At 52.6% G+C, this 21,016-nt stretch overlaps 1 protein-coding gene across 4 annotated transcripts in view; it reads left to right on the top strand.

Moving 5' to 3' along the window:
- Nucleotides 1-21,016, top strand: part of Mpped1 (metallophosphoesterase domain containing 1) — a 76,041-nt gene that overhangs the window by 3,432 nt on the left and 51,593 nt on the right. For 2 of the 4 annotated variants that reach the window (XM_041672527.1, XM_041672524.1), the window contains exons 2-3: nucleotides 9,088-9,413; nucleotides 16,668-16,849. In XM_041672527.1, the coding sequence (XP_041528461.1) occupies nucleotides 9,190-9,413; nucleotides 16,668-16,849 (406 nt within the window). In that variant the 5' untranslated portion in view covers nucleotides 9,088-9,189. Of the gene's footprint in view, nucleotides 1-1,984; nucleotides 2,115-6,413; nucleotides 6,523-9,087; nucleotides 9,414-16,667; nucleotides 16,850-21,016 lie in introns of those variants that run through there. The other 2 variants (XM_041672525.1, XM_041672526.1) reach the window with 2 other exon arrangements.

Here is a 21,016-nt window from a genome sequence, read left to right as displayed (position 1 = left end):
CAACATGGCCTGCTAGCATCGTCCACAGACTGTCGCTGGCATTGTTCAGGTTGGGTTTGAAGAGCGGAACAAGGAGTGAAAAGCCAAAGCAAGTCCCAGGGAAAGAGAGAAAAATAAATAATTAGAAAGCAAGCCCCTCATTGGAGGTGGCATGGGGAAGAGGCATTGGAAGCGGCACAGGGCAGGGGCATTGGAGGTGGCACGGGGCAGGGGCATTGGAGGTGGCACGGGGCAGGGGCATTGGAGGTGGCACGGGACAGGGGCATTGGAGGTGGCACGGGGCAGGGGCATTGGAGGTGGCATGGGGAAGAGACATTGGAAGCGGCACGGGGCAGGGGCATTGGAGGTGGCATGGGGAAGAGACATTGGAAGCGGCACGGGGCAGGGGCATTGGAGGTGGCACGGGGCAGGGGCATTGGAGGTGGCACGGGGCAGGGGCATTGGAAGCAGCACGGGGCAGGGGCATTGGAGGTGGCACGGGGCAGAGGCATTCCTGGGTTTATCCAGCCCACTATGGCACTCTTGATGACCCGGCTGTTCAGTATTGCTGCCGACACAAATGGTTTTCTTTTTTTCATCTTCTTTCCCGCAATGAAAGAAGGCTTACTTGTGCTGTGTTTTTATCTTAAACACTTTTGGGGCAATTCAAATTTCATCCAAAATCCCCTGAAACTTAGTAAACCAAGATCATGTGTGTTAGTTTATAACTGAGGTGATGGTGGGTTTCTCTGTGAATTTCTTTTCTGTGAACTCGGCCAGTCTGTTGTCAGAAACTAGTCATTCATTACGTATAGAAGCAGTTTCTTCCCCTCCTCCTTTCCTTCTTCTTTTTAAAAATCTCCTTTATGGTGGATTGTGTTCTCCTGCCGCCAGGCCGTTGTAGCTTCTAACTCATACCACCCGATGGACACCTGCGTGATCACCTGCCTTTTGCAGCCTTCCTGTTTCCGTTTCCGTAGCCCCCTTTCAAGAGGCCTTGAGGCTGTGCATCCATGTGCTCGGAGGGGCTTCCAGCATCATTGTGCTCATTCTATTGCTTTGAGGAGAAAATGATGTCTCCTTCCCATCTCCAACAGGCACATCACGTCCCTTCCCCTCCATTTCCTCTTGCATTTTCTGTACCAAGCTGCAGCCGCAAAGCTGCATAGTACACGCACCAACTCCTTGAGAAATGCAAGCCCTTCCCGCGTGGCGCCTGCTCCGTCCTTTGTAACAAAGTGCTTCTGGACTCTGGGTATCTGTGGAAAAGGCCAGTGTGCCCTCCCCCACCACACCCACCCCTATTTTCCTGCATTTGTCGGGGTAGGAAGTGGAGAATGGAGTTTGGCTTTTGGAGGTTTGTCATTTGGGCACGTTAGTTAATTGATCACACTTTAGAAGTTTAATCCTTAATTGCAAATTCCTGAATGAGCACACACAAAAAAATTAGACCTGAGCTTGTCTCTGAAACAGCTTCCCCCTTGTCCCTTCCTCGAGACTCCAGTGGAACCCTGACATGCAGACGTGGTTGTCCTTCAGGGGCATCTGTCAAATCCATTTCTACAAGAGCCTCCAAGACACACTTACTTTCTTTGCAAATCGGATTTGCACGGGAAGCCATCAAGACTCCCATGCCTCAACCCCACCCCAGCCACAAATGTCCCCAACACCCTCAAGCACTGAGTATGAGCTGGCTTGTGTGTGGTGATGAGACACAGTACTGACTCTCACACACTTGACCCCTGTTTCCTTTGTGTGTGTGTGTGTGAATGCATGTCTGTGCGTGTGTCAGAACCACATCCGAGCAGCCTTCACCGCAACCTTGCAGATGCCCAGGCCTCCAGAGTTCTGTTCTGAAAACTCGCAGACACTACTTTGTGGAGGGAGAGATAGAATGGGTCCTCTCGCGGCTATCTGCATGACTGGGGATCCGCTAGGTGATGTGAACTGCCATCGCTTCTGGGGTGCCGTGCTGGCTTGTAGGCGTGCTTCTCTCCCTGCCTGGGCTGTGTGGCTCCCACCCATCTCAGGTCCCCGTCTGTGCGGTGGGAATGGAAACGGATCAGGATTCGTGGATGAACCCACCGAATCTGTGTCCCCAGTCCAGGGGATAAGTGGGCAGCTATTTGTGGCTGGTAAGTAGCACTCGTGACGCTTCTGAAATAAAAGTACAAAATTGGAAAAGGAAGTGTCGCTGGCTTGGGGGAGGGGCGGCTGAGGAATTAGAAAGGGATATTTAAGCTTGTGTGTTCAACATGGACCCAGCTAAAAGGTTTTTAAGTGGTAAATGCTGTAAGAAGTCACTTGTGGTTGATCCTCTCTGGAGCTCGGGGTCTCGTTTTCACTCCATCCCTGGAGCTCCGCATCCACTCAGCTCCCCGGCACATTCTGCCAGGTCATAGATGCCAGTTCCCCGCCAAAGTTTCTCATCAATGGAGACCTACAGTGGATACAGAGGAACGCCAGACCCGGGCCCCGTGATGGAAGGGACCTCGTGAAGCTGGGTCTGATACCCGTCCCCCCCAACCCTGTCACAGCAGCAGAGCTGTTTCTTTTCCTGGTCTTTGAGGACTTGTCTGTATTTTATTATTTTATTTTATATCTTCTACGAGGGTTTCCGTTCGGCACTAGCCAGCTGTGTGTTTTTATGCCGAGACAAAATAAGGAAAGAAAATGCGGCTGAAAGTGTTTTTTGAGCGTGCGTGCATATTACGGCTTGGAAAAGAATCCTCCGCAAACCTCTTTGCCTTTGTACTTGGAAATGTAAAAGATATTTATTACATTTTCAAATTTGTTTGTGTGTGTGTGTGTGTGTGTGCGCGCGCATGTGTGTGTGCGTGTCACAGACACATGGAGGTCAGAGGGCTGTCTGTGGGAGTTGGTTTTCTCCTTCCACCGTGTGGGTCTGGGGGATGGAGCACAGGTCTCAGGCTTGGCTGCAGGTGCCTTTACTGGCTGAGCCATCATTTCAGCCCCCTCAGGACTTTTCTGGCTAGTGTTGTCCCCTGGGTTTTGGCCTGTGGGGACCACACAGGGCATGTTAGTATTTGTTAGAATTTGCCACATTCTACTGAAAGCCTGCGTAAGCCGTGTCTCCCCAGAGCTGGCTCCGGCTAGCTTTGCTCTGAGCCAGCACCCGGTGTGATCATCCACTCGCTGGGCTGGGTGGTGAGAGCAGCTGGGGTGCTCAGCTGACCTCACAGTCAGGGGAGCCGAGGCTTGGGATTCTGGTCGCTGCAGCAGCCGGGATGGCTGGTGTTTTCTCGCACAGTTGTGGATGGTTGCCTGAGTTCTAGACTCGGCACGGCAACGCTGTCTTCGCTTCGGTTTTTGTGAAAGGGGTTCTAGGGAGAGACAAGTCAGTGGCTTTTTGAGGTGATTGCCTTTGATTTTGGCCAGAGGCAAACTTCCCCTTTCCAATCTGAACACTTCTGAGAGCCAGGCTGAGGCAGATGGCCATGGCACAGGGCCAGCAGGCTGGACTCAGCACTGTCCAGGGTCCACAGACCTAGAGAGGTCATGGTGTGGGTAGAGGTGGGCACTTGAACCATGCAGTGTAGTGAATGTAGCTCCAGGCAGTGCCCACCCAACTGCCATCGTCCGACTGGCTTCAGCTGTTAGATGACCGGTCATCTCCTTTGCTATAGACGCTCTGTAGGTTTAGGGACCCTACTCGATCTCTCTCGCTCCTTTCTGGTCTTTGGCACATGCAGGCTGGCAAGCTTCACAGCTGGGTGGTGGCTCCTTGCAGGCCACACACTCTTCTGCTTTGCTTATGTGTGTGGGAGGCCCAGGGCATCTGCTGCTCCTGCTGCTTCCAGGGCCTTGAATACCAGACAGGTTTCTCCCACTGGGCTTATACCCAGCTCTGCCTCAAGCCCAGGTCACTTGAATCCCAGAGATGGGTGTGGCCCAGGGGAGGACCAATATGTATCAGACTCACCAGTGCCCAGCAGTGCTAGGAAAAATGGTCAAGGGATGTGTACTGCGTGTGCCCAGCAAGGAGGAGAGGTGGGAGAGGAGGGCCCCTAGATGGCCCTAGGACTCCAGGCAGAAAGAGGGGTTTGTGACCATTTGAATATCTCAGCTGAGTTCTCAGAAGTTCCCCGCAGAACTCTGGGTTTTATTAAAACCATCTCACTGAGCAGATGAGACATTGATTAAATACCTACTGTGTGTTGGAGCCTCGGTCGTGTGAGGGAGATTTAGAATCTGCACATTTCCAAGAAAAGCCCAGATTTGGAGTAGTGAAAGTTGTTTTAAACATGGTCTGTCAGATGCAAAGACTGTGCCTGCCCGTCATGCTTGTATCCATGTGTACACACATCCATCCATTCACACATCTGTCTGTCTATCCACACATCTGTCTGTCCATCCATCCATCCACACACACATATCCACATATCCATTTATGTATCATTGTGCATCCATCTGTCCATCTATACATCCATGCATCTATGCATATACCCATCTCTAGACCCATTTATGTCGCATGCATCCATCCATCCATGTTATTCATGCATCCATCACCCATCATTTTCTACTTTGGTTTCTCATTTGTCTCAGGTACAGGACCAGGACCAGTATTGGGAGCTTTGACCAGGGAGGATTTAATGGCCATGGGTGGAGGCTCTGATACAGCCTAGGGAGGCTTGGTAGAATATCATCTCCGAGGCCCTGAGCCAGGAAACAGGTGGTCAAATTCAGGAGCAGAGTGGTGTGAGAAGCTGCTCGCATGGAGGCTTTGTGCAGATTCCTGGTTGGTAGGGAAAACCCAGTGGCTGAGCTGAGGCTGAGGAGTGAGGGGGGAACTGGGCTGGGGTCGCCCTGTCATGTCTGGAGTTGCTGGCTTTCCTGGAGGGTAGCGGCTGTTCCTAGGAGGTTGGGTGTTCCAGAGGGACTGGGCAGAGTGAGTTTCAAGCACCCTTGGAGGTTGTTGTGTTCTGGCTGTGGTGACAGAGTCCAAAACCAAAAAGGATAGACAAAGTTAGGGTGCGGGAACTGAAATGAGACCTTTTCTCTGGGTGTCAGCTTCCTGTATCGTGGGCATCTCAGCTCAGCCTGCCCCTTGGTGTCCGTGGCTCCAGAGAGAGGCTGTCTCAGAAGAGGATGGGGCTTAAGCTAGCCTCCCAAATGGAGGGAATGTGTCCACCAGTGCTGAACCTGGCAGGCCCAGAACCTTCCAACTCAATGCTCTTCACTGGAGGAGAAGACATGTGGCTGCTCCTACCCTTTCTATAACTCCAGGTAGAGAGCAATAGGGAAGTGGAAAGAGATTAGGCCATGTGCCCAACATCACCTGAACTTGTACCCTGTGACCTCTTCATTCCAGAGGCCTGCTGGCAGACAGCCAGAGGGACAATAACAGGAGGGTCATCTCTGGTGCTTCTCTGCCCCCTGGGCCTCGGCTCTCTGTCTCCAGGCCTGGGTGTGTCTGGGTCACTCACCTGTCCTACTAGGTGACAGCTCCTTTGTAAACGTCGTTCATGATCATCCCATTGATAGAGCCCTCATTGCGCGCTATCTTGTTTCTAAACTATGTTTTCTTCCGGATGCTACATGAAAACAGTATACATGTTTATGTATGCATTTACCCTCTGCTCCCATCCCACTCCTTGGGGACAGGGACCTCTTTATGTTTGCAGTGTATTTATTTATTTATTTATTTATTTATTTATCTTTTTGTGCAAGAGACAGGGACAGAAAGTGGGAACTGAAATATATTTGTTGAACAAGATGGATTCCTTTCTTCCTTCTTTCCTTTCTTTCTTCCTTCCTCCTTCCTTCCTTCCCTCCCTCCCTCATCTCCCTCCCTCCCTCTCTCCCTCCTTCCTTCCTTCATTCCTTTTCTTCAATCCTTTCTTCCCTCCCTCCCTCCCCCTTCCTTCCCTTCTCCTTTTTTTTTAAAAAAATTTATTTATTTACTATGTATACAATATTCTGTCTGTGTGTATGCCTGCAGGCCAGAAGAGGGTACCAGACCCCATTACAGATGGTTGTGAGCCTCCATGTGGTTGCTGGGAACTAAACTCAGGACCTTTGGAAGAGCAGGCAATGCTCTTAACCTCTGAGCCATCTCTCCAGCCCCCCTCCCTTCTCCTTTCTCTCCCTCTCTTCTTCCCTCCCTCTGTCCTTCTTTCCCTTTGTCCCTCCCTTCTTCCTTCCTTCCTTCCTTCCTTCCTTCCCTCCTTCCTTCCCTCCTTTCTTCCTTCTACCCCACTTCTTTCTGCATCTCCCAACCCCTGAAGTAGTCCTGGCAGGACCCCCCCTCCCAGGACCTGTGAGCTGGTTCAAGGTCACCCCACGGGACAGGGAACCGACTCAAAACTTTGTCACCCACTGTGCACATTTGGGGACCAGGTGTGAGCATTTCCCCGCTGAAAGCCGTTTTCTCCGGGAAGCTCTTCTCCCTCCCCTCAGTGGACTGCGGAACTGCATGCGGGTGTGCTGGCAGCTGCTGCAACAGCCCATACACATGAAATGGAAGCTCAGAAGGAGGCACTGGGTTCTCGGTTTCCTTGGTTTCTCTAGGCAGGACCTGCGGTGAGTCCTCTTTATGTGAAGTGCAATACGGCATGGCAGGGCTGGTACCCTGGTATTCCCTGCCTGCCTCTTCCCTCTGAATCTCCTGCTGCCAGGCAGCTTTCCCACTGAGGTGTCCCTGTTGGCGCCTGCTTACCGGGGGGGGGGGGGGGGGGCAGTGTGTGTGTGTGTGTGTGTGTGTGTGTGTGTGTGTCCCTCGATTCCCCTTGGTCCAGGCTGGGCTCAGTGTGACCAGCACTCTGATGGGCTGATGGCATAAGACTGTCAAGGGAAGAAGATTGTGACTCCTCAGGCTTGGACTGGGCTCCACAGACACCCATTTTCTGCCAGGTTTGTGCTGGGTGCTAGGGAAGGAATCTGACCAGACACTGTCCATATGCATGCATCTGTCAGTCCGTCCATCCATCCATCCATCCATCCATCCATCCATCCACGTATGTTTTTCATCTATCTGTGAAGCTTTGTGATGGGCCACCTGGGAGAGACTGATGCATTCATTGAGCACTTGCTGTGTACCCCCAGGCCATGTGACAGCCAGTTTTCATGGGTGTCATCTTGTTTACTATTCACAATTCTGAGCTGGGGACTCTTGCTCTCTTCGTGTTGTGGGTGACCAGACTGCCCATGGGAGCGTCGAGCGCTTGCTTGTGGTCACAGCGGGTAGCATACAGGAATAAGTCATGGGGACACATGATCTGCTCTTACCAGATACCCAGGTTTCTCACAGGACCCCAGCAGGAAGGTTCTGGTCCAAGGCCTTGTCCACTTAGAGGTGAAGGGTGAATGGACAGGAAGATAGTGACTCAGGCTGAGAGAGCAGGATTGGGCTAGGAGGTTTGGGCTGGTAAACCACATTGGTGTTTTACCTGCATGCATGTCTATGTGAGGATGTCAGATCCTTGGAACTGGAGTTATAGACAGTCATGAGCTGCCATGTGGGTGCTGGGAATTGAACCCGGGTCTTCTGGAAGAGCAGACAGTGCTCTTAACCACCGAGCCACGGGGTGTTATATAGCCCAGGCTGGCCTTAAACTTGAATGATCTTGAACTCCTGCTCCCCTATTCCCCCCTCCCTCTCAAGGACTGGGCTTACAGACATATCTCATCATATCTAGCTCTCCCATATTTGTGAGATGAGGTCTGAAACTCAGTTATCCTCCTGCCTCAGCCTCCCGAGACTACTGCTGTACTCTACCTTGCCTGACAGAACTGTCCCTTTCTTTCCATGTTTTGAGAGGAGAGATTATTGCTGTTTTATTTTACCTTGTATGGGGATGATTGAGATTTTTTTTTAAGAATTAATAACCCGTTTCTCTTTGCACGTAATTAAAATGTTCTCCAGTCTCTAATTTTTGTCATTTTCCTAATCTAATTTGTTTTCGGAGTGTGTCGATTCCCCTTCCGAACACAAAACAAGGGGGATTTTTCTTCCTTTAATGTGACTGGGATCCAAGTGTCCAGGAATCATTTAAACTACGTGATTTTCTCCTTGGTTAAATACAGCATAAGCAGGGCCACTGGAGGATCTTAAAAGGCACAACCCGAAAACAAGGCAAAAACAAAACAAAACAAAACAACAACAAAAAAAAAAACCCTTCAAGTCACTGCTCACACAATTAAAAAATTATTCAGAATGGGATGAGGGAACCATGGTGTCAATCCAGGCAGGCACAAGTCACCAAGATAAATGCTGTCTCACTGGCCTGGCCTATGCCTCTAGGCTCCACACGACTGGCTCAGAACCTGCCGCAGGGGAGTTTTAGTCTAGTTAAATTCATCGGTAAGCCACACCTTTCCACTGGAAGAAAAATTAAGAAAAACTATAGAATTTTCACTGTGTGATTGGGTGGGTTCTTGGATCCCGGGACCCTGTTGGGGCCAGGGTGATGCGTAGGGAGGGAGACCCTCTCCACCCAGCTTTTCTCCTGGGACCACCGCGCTGCCTCAGCAGAGGGGCTGTATTGGCCACTGGTTGGAAAATCCCTTCTCTGGGTGCCTCCAAAAGATGTCCCGAGGTTAAATTGATGGTAAAGAAGGAATTTTCATCCTGTGCTGTTCTACCTGCTTAGACTTGCTGGGGTGTGGGTGTGGCTCTGCGGATGTGTTTGGGGGGTATGTGGGGAGGAGGTGGAGTTAGACAGGAATCCTTCCTGTTCCCCAAATCGGAAAAATAGAAATTTAACTTCCCTGTTTACAAAATACCAGCTATTGTCTCGTTCCCAGCTCAGCTACCGTGTAGATTCCAAGAATCTTGTTGGAGGGGAAAAAAATGTCTGAAGTATTTAAACATGTTGGACCGCACATGCATCCGTCCATGGCATCACGGGCTTTTTTTTTTCTTCTCCTCATGGTCTTCTCCCTCCCTTCTCTCTTCCTTTTTTACCAAAGTATATTCATCAAACTGCTGAGTTGGAAAGATTTGTAATGAGTTTTTGAGCTGTGTGCAACTGTGTTTTTCCTCCCTCTTCCCCCCACCCTTTCCCTCTTTCTAAATCTTCATCTGACATTAAATAAAACAAATCCCAAACAGATTAACTGTCGCATGGTTCTGCTCTGTCTCTCCAGTCTGTTTGCAGGTCTGGCGGGGGACCCGGCAACAGCGGTGGAGGCGACGGCGGTGGCGGCAGCGGCTGTGGTGGGAGATGCCCGGGTGGCCCACGGAGGTCCATGTGGCGCTCTAGGTGGGATGCTGGTATCCTGAAGGCCGAAGCCCTGGCCCTGCTCCCCTGCGGCCTGGGCATGGCGTTCTCTCAGTCACACGTGATGGCGGCGCGGCGGCACCAGCATGGCCGCCTCATTATTGAGGTGGACGAGTACAGCTCCAACCCCACCCAAGCCTTCACCTTCTACAACATCAACCAGGGCCGCTTTCAGCCACCTCACGTGCAGATGTAAGTGCTCATGTCCAGGGACGGGGCGGGTACAGGACTGTGGTTTCCTCCTGGCTTCTGGCTCATCCGTGAACGCACACTCTAGGGGCTTGCGGACCAAATCTCTCTGTGCTACGCTTGGGTTAAAGTTGGGAGGGACCCGAGGGAAGCCCCAGACTGGTGGCCCCGGGGACCCACACTGGCCCTTCGGACCCCTTTTAATTGGACTTGGTGAATTCTTCAGAAGTGTTTGAAAGTGAGATGATTGTACAGAGAGATTCAAGATTTGACGATGGAACCAGAAATTTCACAACCCGCAGGCTCACTTGTTCTGGGGGGGGGGATGTCAAGGGGCTGAATTTCAACCCCTAGTCTGACTTGCTCCAACAGGGGGACTGAGTCACAGACAGGGAGAGGGTCTTGCTGTAGGACCAGTAGTAGGTTAGGACCCCATCCTGGATGAGTTGTCTCCTCTCCCTTTGTTGGACTCCATGCTTCTGAAGTGTTCTACAGAGGAGGCCAGGGGTTTGGGAACACCTCCTTTCTGTTTCATACACATTCATAGCGTCTCATGTGCCTTCTGGGTCAAGGTCATCTTGATCCACACAGAGTGGGGAGAGACTGATGGCTCTCTGCTGACGGAACGAGAAGCTAGCAGCTATGGCCAATGTGACCTGTGTCCTGGGTTGTTAGAAGGCCCTCTCAAGAACATTAGGTTATCTCTGGGGGTGCAAACACTGAGCGTCCTCTAGGGGCTGGAGCCCTACTTCTGAGTAGTGTGTGGGTTCACGAGGTCCCAGCAGCTGTCACTCAGGGTCAGCGTACAATGGGTGAGTTGCTCAGATCCCAGCATGCAGAGGGATGGGGCAGTGGAGTGGTATGCAGTCCTTCCTTTCTGTGTGGCTGCCTGCAACCCCTGTTCTGTTAAACTGTGTTCTGGGGAGATAATTCCTGGGAAGAAAGGCATCGACGGTGGCCGTTGTGTGGTCTGGAGTGGGGGTTCCAATGTGGGAATACCTGCTTTCCCAGCAGCACTTGCTGGAACAATGCTCCTTCCTAGAGGCTTCATCCCACGTGGTCAGGAGGTGCTGTTTTTGATGGGTTTCTAGCTGAGTACTACGGAGGATTTAAGCAGCTGAGTGCACCATTGAGGGCATGGTGCTTCTTGGTCTTTGGCACCTAGCAGCCTGGTAGGAATGCTGGGGACAGAGGCCTGCCTTTCCCTGCTTCGATTTTTGTTGTTGTTGTTGTTGGTAGGACTGGAGATGATGATACTCAGGTCCCTGATGCTAGGGTTGGTCCTGTCCAGTGGGAATGTGGGAAAGCCCCAGGCCCTCAAGCAGAACAGTTGGTGCTGATGGGAGTATACACTCATTCGTGGGTGTCCTGGCCTCAGGGATGTTGCCCTCTGGGGCTATTGGGGAATGTGACTGGGTTGGGTCGACCCGTGGTGACCCTAGCCTGAGAAAAAAAAAAGCCACACAGATAAGACAATAAGAGAGGAGAGCTGAGGAGGGCCCATCCAATTTGGGGTGTCTGGGAATGTCCTTCTGGATGAGGTAGATTCTAGTTGAGACCTTCAGGATTGGGGGACGATTGGGAATGAGAGGTATTAGGGTTCCCTGGGCTAGGGAGGAGTGTAAGGGTAGAGCCCCCAGAGGGCTGGAGAGGGTGTCTGAGAATCTCAGAGGTGCCTGCTGGGTAGAGGAACCCCTGAAGGAGAGGTTGGCTACAGGCCCTGGGGCCAGACTGTGTCCTGGGGAAGGGCAGTGAGTCAATAAATGAGAGAAGGTGCCTGTTCCCGTTTCACCAGGGGACAGTGGAGGCCGGTCCTTCCCTTCCTTCTCCCTTCCTTTGTTCATTCATTCAAGTTCCTTGGGAACAGTTAGGCAGCTTGTTGGTTAGAAACATGGGTCCTGGACTGGTCTACCTGGGTGGGGCTCTCACCGTTTGATGCCTCAGTTTCCCCAACCGCAAAGTGATGTTTACAGTGATGCTGAGGATGCAATAGAGAAGTCCCCTTGCAGCGGAGTCACGCGACTGGCTGGTGGTCATCATAGCACGAGCCAGGCCTGGGTGTGGAGCTTAATGCTCGAAGTGATCAGAGGCAGCTGCCTGCTCTCACGGGGCTTCCGTCCCAGGCGTCTGCTGATGGGCATCTGTAGGTCATCAGAGCAAGGCAGTGCGTGACACTTGTAACAGCAAAAGCCATGGAGAAAAAGCATGGCAGCTTTCCTGTCTGTCTGTCTGTCTGTCTGGTGTCTTCCTGGTCTGGAACTCTCCTGTTTGGCCTGCTTTAATAGTCAGCGAGAACCTGGCTTCCATGAGCAACGGGGCTGAGTAGCCCACTGGGAAGCTGGAGGAGGCCTGCAGGCTGTAGGGGATTCTTTCACACGTGGCCACTCTGCCTCCAAGAGAGGTGTGCAGGGTGGATGCTGCTTCCTGCTTGGTGTCTCATCACTGCCATGTGCTTTGTCTCCGGGGTGAGGGAGTCAAGGGGAGCCCTATTTAATAAATCCACAGTTTGTATTTGATAATAACAGTGACAGTTCAACGTGGTCTCTCGTTGAGCTGCGTGATTTGCTCAGGTGCCCCGAAACCCTGCTGGTAACTTGTCTGCTTTTGCCTGAGTGATGACTGTCTGCAGCTGGGAACTCTAGCTGTGGCCCCTGGAGCTGAGAAATCCAGGAGATTCTGGGAGAGCCTTCCAGGCATCAGGACCCTGAGAATGCAGGTGTAAGAGTGGACAGTGAGCAGGAGGGACAGTTATTGGAGCCTGCCATGAAGGTATCCAGGAATGGGCACACTCGGTGCTAAGCAAAAACTCTTCCCTCTGCTCTTTTGGGGTTACTGGAGATATGGGTCAGAACCTTTAAGACTTCTGGGTCCCTCAGGTAGTGCTAGATGCTGGAGTGTAGTCAGGGATAGCAGAGCTAGGTTGAGAGGAACCTCTGGCCCCGTTTCCCAGCGCTTGACTGGGTTGACACCTGACCCCTCCTTTCAGAGGCAGAAACTAAGGCTTTGGAAGGGGAACATGCATAGCCAGGACACCCACTTGGCCCTGTGCAGTGGGTTCATCCCGTCCACTAGCTGAGAGGCCACAGACTCAGACTGAAGCTGGGCAGGGGCCAGGAGCAAAGCAGGAGAAGACTCAGCATGTACTGCATTTCTGGGCCACAGATACAGCAGCTGCTTCTAGTTTTCCAAACCTCCCAGCCTTCCTCCTGCCCCAGGTGTTATGTGTGTTTACATGTGTGTGCATGTGGATATATGTCTGTGTATGAGTGTGGTGTGTACATGTGTATGCATGTATGTGTGCACATGGTGTGTGTATGTGCGTGGTATGTATATGTCTGTGTCCATGTACATGTGTTTGCACATGTATGCATGTGCACACATGTGTGTATGTGTTGTGTGTGCTGTGTGAATATGTGGTGCGTGCACCTGGTGACCTGGTGTGTGTGTGTGTGTGTGGTATGTGTGTGTGCATGTGGTATGGTATATGTGTGCAAGAGTGTGGTGTGTGTATGCTGTGTGAATGTGTGATATGTGTGTGCCTCTGGCGCGTGTGTGTGTACTCATGGAGGCCAGAGGTGTGGCTCCTCAGTAGCTGTCCACCTTACTTTTGTTGACCTGGATCTTACCACCTCCTTACCAAGAGCCTCTGTACCTTCCCAGTGCTGGGATTACAGGCATGAATCTCTGTACAGTTTTCACTTGGCTTCTATGGACTGAACCCCGGGGTCCTTCTGTTTCTGAGGCCAGTGCTTTCCTGATGGAGTTGTCTCCTCAGCCCAGCCTCGGATCTTTGCACGGCTGTTGTTCCATGGCTTCTCTAGCTCCCGGTCCTGTGTACTGTGTCCTTCATGGGTCACTCTTTAGGAAAGTCTTCTCCAACTCCTACTGGTCACACATGTCCTGGCCCTGTCCCAGTTGTAGATGCTGTTTCTGAGGGGGCGCAGTTCCTAGACACCTCTGTGCTCCCCCCCCCCGTGTCTGGGCCCTTATACAGCAAATGGAAAGAAAGGAGGAGGCAGGAGGGAGGGTGAGGCCAGGAAGAGTCCTGGGGATGCGGGAGGGTCTGGGCTCCGAGGTGTTGCAGCCTTTGAGGGAAGCAGAATGGACCACCCCAGCTGGAAGGACCGGCTAGCCCAAGGCTGAGCAATAGCAGGAAGTACAGATTGAAGGGTGTGCATGGGCAGGGTTGGCAGGTCACCTTGGAATCTGTCCTTCTTGGGCAGAGCACTAAAAAGAGAGGGCCAGGGCAGTTGTGTTGAATGGACAGTCTGTTCACTTCCTGCTTTGGCCTTCAGTCTCCTCTTTTACAGGATTCTCAGACAGCATGGCCCAGGCCCACAGCTGTCCATATTACAGGAACCTCAGACTTCAAAGCACCCTTTTATCTGGGGCACCTGAGGGACAATATGTCTCCTATGAGGCCTGTGTTGGTGTTTGACACCAGCCATGCTGCTGTCCATGGCTTTTGGGGACAGAGCTGAAGGTGCTTTACCCACTGAGTGATCTCCCTAGCCCCCTGAAGTCAGCTTCTGTGGGGGAAACAACCTTTTCCCGAGCCTCAGTTTTGTCACCTGTAAAACGGGAATGCTGGCAGGCTACTTTGCCGAGGGTCACCCGGAGGGAGGAGAGGAGAGAACGTGTGAGGATGCTGTCGAGTTCCGTGCTGAGCTCCCAGACACTGGGAGTGGAGCGCGTTCTCTTTCCGTGCAAGGTTGGGCAAGCAGCTTTGCTGCAGAACTGAGCTGGGGAAAGGAGACGTTAGCTCGCTTGCTCTCTGGGGATCTCTAGGCTTCCATCTCCGCAGTTCTCAGAAGCCCCGGGGTGCAGGGAAGTAAGGTAAAGTTAATTAAAGAACTAGGGCTCCCACAACCGCTCCTGTTGATGAGAGCCCTCAGCTGCCTGGTGGCCAGGTCGCCTCCTAAGGAGAGACTGCTGGATCCCACCACACTCCCAGCCGCCCCCCCTCTTCCTTTCTCTCGATTTCTTTGACTTTGTAACTTTATGGCATCTATAAAGTGTGTATGTGTGTGCGCGCGCGCGTGTGCACATGTGCATGTTTGTGTGTGTTGGGTGAGATGGGAGAACAAATGGATGTGTTTGGTTTGCCTGGGTTTCAGTGTCCACTGGTATAAGTCGTCCAGCGCTGATTGGCTGCCCGTGGTCCAGTCAGCGCTGTCGGGATGGGCAGAGAGCACAGATGGGGGACCCGCACACCCTGAACCTGTTAGACTGTCTTGGAGAGGAGGTACTGAGAGTCCCAGCGGACATAGGAAAAGTGAGAATTGCAGGGAGATTCGCCTTCCAGATCTGGTCACATACTGCCTCCTTCTGGAAGCTTCCAGGAACCCAGAACAGGTTAGGGTCCTCTCTGGTCTTTAAGCCTTCCATTGCCCTATTAAACCGGGACTGCAGAGACACAATCTAGTCAAATCTGTGCTGCCTGCAAGCTGTGGGCTCCTGGTGGGCAGGGCCCTTGCTCACTCCTACCTCTGGCCCTCACTGGCCTCAGAAGTTGGTACCTATTAGGAACTCAGTACTTGTGCTAATTGAACACAGAACAGTGGACGGTGAGAGGAGACGAGAGTCCAGCACCTTCCTGGCTGCCCATCATTGGACTCACTTGGCAAATTAACCTATCTTTCTAGCCGGCCTGTCTCCAAGCTGCTGAGGCTCTATCTTGGCTTAACAGCCCCCAAAGGGGGACCAGGGTACTACCCTCTGTGGTGCCTCAGAGATGGAGGAGAGGCTGGCATGGTGCCTCCACCTGCTGCAGATCCAGCTTGAGGAGGCACCGTACACATTAGCATGCTGAACCCATGTCTCTCATAAGGTGTTAATTAAATTTCTCCGAAGTATATTGTCTGAAAAAAAAAAGGATAATTAGAAAGATGTCTTTAAAAGTATTTATGTAACTGATACGGTACTGCTTTTGGTTTGACGCATAATTAGATTTAAACACGACTCCTCGAGCGGCGTACTCGTTTGGAGAGGGCTGCTTGTTGAAATGTCATTGCGTTGTTTTTAAGCGTTGTGAGCCTGGTGAAGTCATTTAGTTGGGGATGCGGTATGCTCTGCGAGGAACACTGGACTGGGGGCCTAAGGCAGGTCCTCGGCTGGCTGCAAGGGCTCCTGGGAATGGGGATGGAGCTTAGTTAGCTATGTTCTTTTAATTTCTGGAGTGTTCTTGTCCAGGAAGGTGCAAACCCAGGCCACGGGTTCTGCTTGTGTCTAAGTGACATTGGCAGAGCTGGTTTCGGGGAGCTGGTTTTCTGACTGCGGGGGTGTTGTTTTACACAATCCCAGAAGGCTCTTGGTATCAAAATGACCACACTGTATTAGTCCTGGGAGAACTCTCACCTCTCTTTTGGCGGTGGGGGGAGGAGAAGAGAGGGAAGGGGAAGGACCTCGCCTGCTGTTTTCCTGGGCAATGTGGCTTCCGCATCCTGCATCCTTCCCGCGTTGAGTGCTGAGAGCTCAGGACCAGTTAGTTCTTTTGAATGGACCAGTATTTCAGGCCACTCAGCATCAGCGGGGCAATAGTGCCCCCCAGGGGTGGAAGCTGGTTTTGAGAGGTTGGGAAAAAAAAAAAAGCACAGGAGACAGTGATTCTGTGATTAAAACTCCACGGGCCCAGCAGTGATAGCAGAGCTGGGAACTGCCCAGAACCAGCTGGGCTGTAATTGTCGCTGCACATGGGCATGGCGACCGGGCACTCGGAGGTTCTCTGAGGTTCTCACATTGGTATGATCAAACAAACAAATGAAGCAGACCAAGCAGCGTAAGAAAGGTTTATTTTGGCTCAGAGTTGGAGAGGGCACAGTCTGCCGTGGCTTGAAAGGCATGATGGCGGGAACGTGATGGAGCTGGTCCCTCTCTATCCAGAATCAGGTAGCAGGGCCAGATGACTGCTGGCGTTCAGCTAGCAGGACTCCAACGGTGCTCCCTACATTCAAGATGAAACCTTTAGGGAAGGGTTTCACAAACTCCCAGTTCTGTGTTTCCTTGGTGATCCAAAATTCCATCAAGTTGACAATGAAGATTAGCCCTTACACCATGGGACAGAGTGGAAACTGAGGCACAGGAGACAAGAATGCTTTTCTGGACCTGCCAGAAGGCTACACACGGCTCGTGTCCAGTTGGCTAGTCTCTGAGTTGCTATGACTGGGAGCATGGAGTGGTTGTATTTTGAGGACCCACTACCCCACAGGGTCACAGCTCTGTGACCCCCGTAACCCACAGCATCTTCTCTCCCCGCAGGGTGGACCCAGTGCCTCACGACGCCCCAAAGCCACCTGGCTACACACGCTTCGTCTGTGTTTCTGACACCCACTCAAGGACAGACCCCATCCAGATGCCCTATGGTGATGTGCTGATCCACGCCGGGGACTTCACGGAGCTAGGGCTCCCGAGCGAGGTGAAGAAGTTCAATGAATGGCTGGGTAGGTCCTGCGCACGGAGTGCACCTGGTGCTTGAGAGGACTTGGCTCCTGGAACGTGTCATCCCTGCCTTGCCCTGCTCCTCCTAAACCTGCCCCTGTGCCTGTCCACCACCTTGGAGACTTCCTTGGCCTCTCAGATTGGGTGTTGTACCTTCCTCCCATGCTACCCTGGGCTGTGACATCCCACTTGTTTGTTGAAGTCTTTGGTATTGGAGGCCTTCCTAAAGGGACTTCCTGTGTAGGGGCCACCCATGTGTGCAGCCTTGAGTGTCTGGCACAGGTGCTCACAGTGCAACTGGTAGATCAATGAATGAATGGCTGAGTTGGTGCGTGAAGAATGACTTTTTAGGAACAGTGATGCCAGGACAGGTTTTTTACTCATTTGTTTGTGGCTCAGTCTCCAGTGAGGAGACCCTGTCTGCTCTGTGGCCCCATGGAGTCACTGGGACCTGAGGTAGTTCATCCCATGGGCATCAGCTGGTGTTGGTGGAAGAAACTGAGCACAAGTCACGGGTAGGGCTTTGTCCTAATGCTTTTTCTTTCCCCAAATAAAGCTATAAACTAACATGCTCCTCCCCCAGCAAGCTCCTCCCCCTAGCACACTCCTCCCCCAATACCTAGGGTAGGGAATTTGCATATTCTGGATTCTGTGGAAAAGTCATGGTGAGGTGTGGCTCTTTCTCAGTCTTGGGGAGGGTTGGACAGGTGAATGGCTCCTGTGCAGCCTGCTGTCCTGGAGAGAAGTAGTTGTGTAGATCCCTTCTGTAGGAAGCTCCCCAGACTGTCCAGTCCTTTGCTGTCCCTGGGTGTGCCCTGCACAGCTGCCTGGGATCTGTGGAGCAGGGGCTAGCCATGAGGCGGGTAGCCTTAGTGAGTGAGAGGCCTGGCTCTGCCCGTGGAGACATATATTTACTAGCAGAGCTTTTCTTCCACTTGGCAGGCCTGGCTCTTTAAATATTGATTTTTCAAATGAGGAATTTTAATCCAGGCTCATTTGGGCTAGAACGTGGGAAAGCTAGGGTAGGGGAGTATGTAGCCAAGGCCAGTGGTAGCCAGGTACTCCCTGGCCATGCTCTGGGCTGCCTCCTTCAGGGATCTCTATGCCCAGGGTAGCTCTAAAGAGCTACCCTCTGGCTGGGTCAAGGTCACCACAGGCCAGATACCTACTGTGTGCCAGGCTGGCATGGCAGGTTCTTTTTTATTCTCTGTCTTGGTGAAGTTGTGGCCATGGTTTTGGTGAGATGTTTCTTTGTGCATTTGCTTTTGACAGATGAGACTTCATGGACCCTGCAGTATGGCTCAAATACTTGAGCTGAGTGGCCTGTTGACCTGGATTGCCAAGGGACCATGGGGGTGGGCTGTGACTTTCTCCAGGGCAGGGAAGTCTTCAAGGGAGACTTGATTGGAGGCTTGGGCCTTAACAGAGGAGTTGAGAGTCAGCACAGGGTGTGATCAGATGGTTTGGGGCAAAGCATGGGACCCCAAAGACTTCCTCTCACAGGCCTCTCTTCTTGGCTGCCTTGAAGCCTTTGGAGAGGCCTGGGGTGTCACCGTGTAGGGTGAGCTCCAGGCTGGAGAGCTGGAAGCTGACCTCTGTCCTTGTTCCAGGACCAGGAACCAGCCCCTTGGTGGAAATGTTATTGGCTGCTAGAGTACTGTTCCTGCTGGGAGAAGAGAGACTTGCAAGGGCTTGGAGATTCTGGCTGGGAAATAGTCATGAGTGTGTGTGTTTGTGTGTGTGTGGGGGGTGCATGTGGCTACAGCGTGCGTTTCCTGAGGGTCTACTATGTGGCCTCCTGTGTAGAATCATCCCGGGACTTCAGCCCTGATGACCCGAGGGAGCAGCTGTTGCTAGCTCCATTTCACAGAGTAGAAAATCAGGGCCCCAGCGAAGCAAAGCAACTTGCCCAAGGTCACACAGCAGCGTGTGGCCAAGCTGGGGTTCACATAGTTAGGACTCTGCTGTGGGGCTTTTTGTTGCATCCCTTGCTCCGCCTAAGAACTAATAGAGTGAGTGTCCGGGTCTGACACCCTGATCTGCTTCCTGAACGGGCGACAGTGGCAGCTGGAGGTCTTTCCTGGACCTCAGTTACCCCATTTTGCACGGTGGCCAGGTGGGACTACCTGATCCTCCTCCAAAGCCAGGGCAGAGCCTGGTGTGGGAGAAGCAGTTCAGCTTTGTGTATTGTGGCGTGGAGAGCACCTTGCGGTTGCTTCTGTGAACTGGTATTAGCTGTATCAGGGAGTGATATGAAAGGAGTGGAGGAGAGAAGCTTGTGACGAGGGGAGCCGACAGGGCTGGCTGTAAATGCACGTTAACCTCTCTGCTTCTGAGTGTTGACATGCAGTTGCCGCCGTCAGTTGTCTCCACAGACAGAACAGACAGGAAGGAAATGCTCTTTTGACTCACCTTGGGAGAGTCCATAGGAGTCGGCATGCCTCAGGTGCTGGGGATAGTGGGACGAAGAGTCCGGGGCCCTGCTTGGTCTGTTGGGGAGATGGTGGCCCGGTCAATAGAAAGAAGCAGGAATCTGCCGAGGATTGACCTGGGGACCCAGGGATGTGATAGTGCAGGACTTTGGCTGGGTGGTTCTGGAACACCCTGAGATGGGCAACCTTGGGCCAGGCCTCAGGGTGGACATAGGGTAGATCTTGCAGAGCTGGGGAAGACTTAGGGTGGGGGGCATGGCTGCCGTAGGCCTTGAGGTGGGACAGAAAACCAAATGAGAGCCGTGTAAGGAGGGGCTGGTTAGGAATTGGCGCTGTTTCTAAGGGTGACAGGGGCTTTGGGGCTTAATGGGGGAGGGACTCTGTGGCATCCCAAAGGCAGATTTGGATAGCAGAGTCAGGGTGATGGCATCATGGGCAGATACTTGGAAGGTTCCAGAATGGATGTCTGGGTCAGAATTACTTCCTTTGTTTTTCTGGTTCCTTAAGGGAGGCGTGCAGCAGATAGAACAGAGCTCCTGGCTCCGAGACCTGTCCTCCTGAGATGTCTGTCCAGGAGGAGTGGGCACCATGCCTGAGAATCCCACATGGCTATTCAGCCATCCCAGTGTACCCATGAGCCTTTCTTGGCCTGCAGGCCGTGCCACCTCCCAGGTCCTGAGCTGAACTCAGGCAATGCCTTCCCTACCTGCTGGTCTCAGGGACAGATGTGAGGTTTCCTTCCAGGCCAGTTCCTGACGGAAGGGAGATTTAAGGCTCAGACTTTCAGTGAGACAGTGAGACCTGAGCAGGGCTAAGCAGCCCACCCCTGCCTCTGAAGTGCTGTCAGCAGGCAGGAATGCCTGTGTTTCCCTCATTCCAGGTGTCTGTCTAGGTCCTTGGAGGAGTGAAGGAGGGAGCTGCAGGCACCCCTGTTTCTCCTGTGACTGTCCCAGGAAGAAACGGCTGAGGGCAGGTCCTCCAACTTTTCTGAGTAAAAGAGGAAAATGCCAAACTTGCTGAATGGAGCTAAGGAACTCCTTCTACTGCCTCCCCTCACCCCATTCCCAAGGCTGCTTGGTTCAGGGCTGAGGACACTAGGCCAGATTCTGCTACTGCCACAAGATCAATGACAGTCCCAGCAGGGAAGACGTCCGCTCATTGCTGGACTGCCTAGTACTGCCTCCTGGCCCCTAGCTGGGAACACACGGTCTATGCAGCCTTCGTCCCCATTTCCAGCTGCAGGTATCAGGCCCTGCATGCTCTAGGGTGGGCCAGAGGCCGAGGGCAGCTCGCTCCTCCCCATCCCTCCCCCTAGTCTCTGCTCTGTGCACCTGGCACCTGACTGGCACTTCTGCACAGTTCTTCCTCTTGGCCCCTGAGCCTCCTTCCTCATTGCTTCTCCATCACTTCTTTGGGGCCCCGTCCTGATCTATGAAGGGGCAACCCTTTGTTCCTTCCCTCTCAAACACCTCAACCACAGACAGTGCCCTAGCTTCTACTCCTATGCTGCCTCTAGGGGACTCCACTTTCTCCAGGGCCAGTAGACAATTCAGGCTCCCAGAACCCTGTCCCCCCACAGGTGTCACTAGGCCTCCAGACCCTTCCCCACCAACACACACATAGGTATCACTAGGCCTTCAAGCTCCACTCCACCTTCCTTAGCTCTGCTCCACCCCCATGCATCGTGGCACGGACTACATCTTGCCATGTAACTGGTAGCTGGTGTCTGCCTATCTG

Source organism: Microtus oregoni, unplaced genomic scaffold (genome assembly GCF_018167655.1).
Source record: "Microtus oregoni isolate MIOR12 unplaced genomic scaffold, Mior012 000022F_ref0000154, whole genome shotgun sequence".
Classification (NCBI taxonomy): Eukaryota; Metazoa; Chordata; class Mammalia; order Rodentia; family Cricetidae; genus Microtus; species Microtus oregoni.
This window is presented reverse-complemented; position numbering and strand designations above follow the sequence as displayed.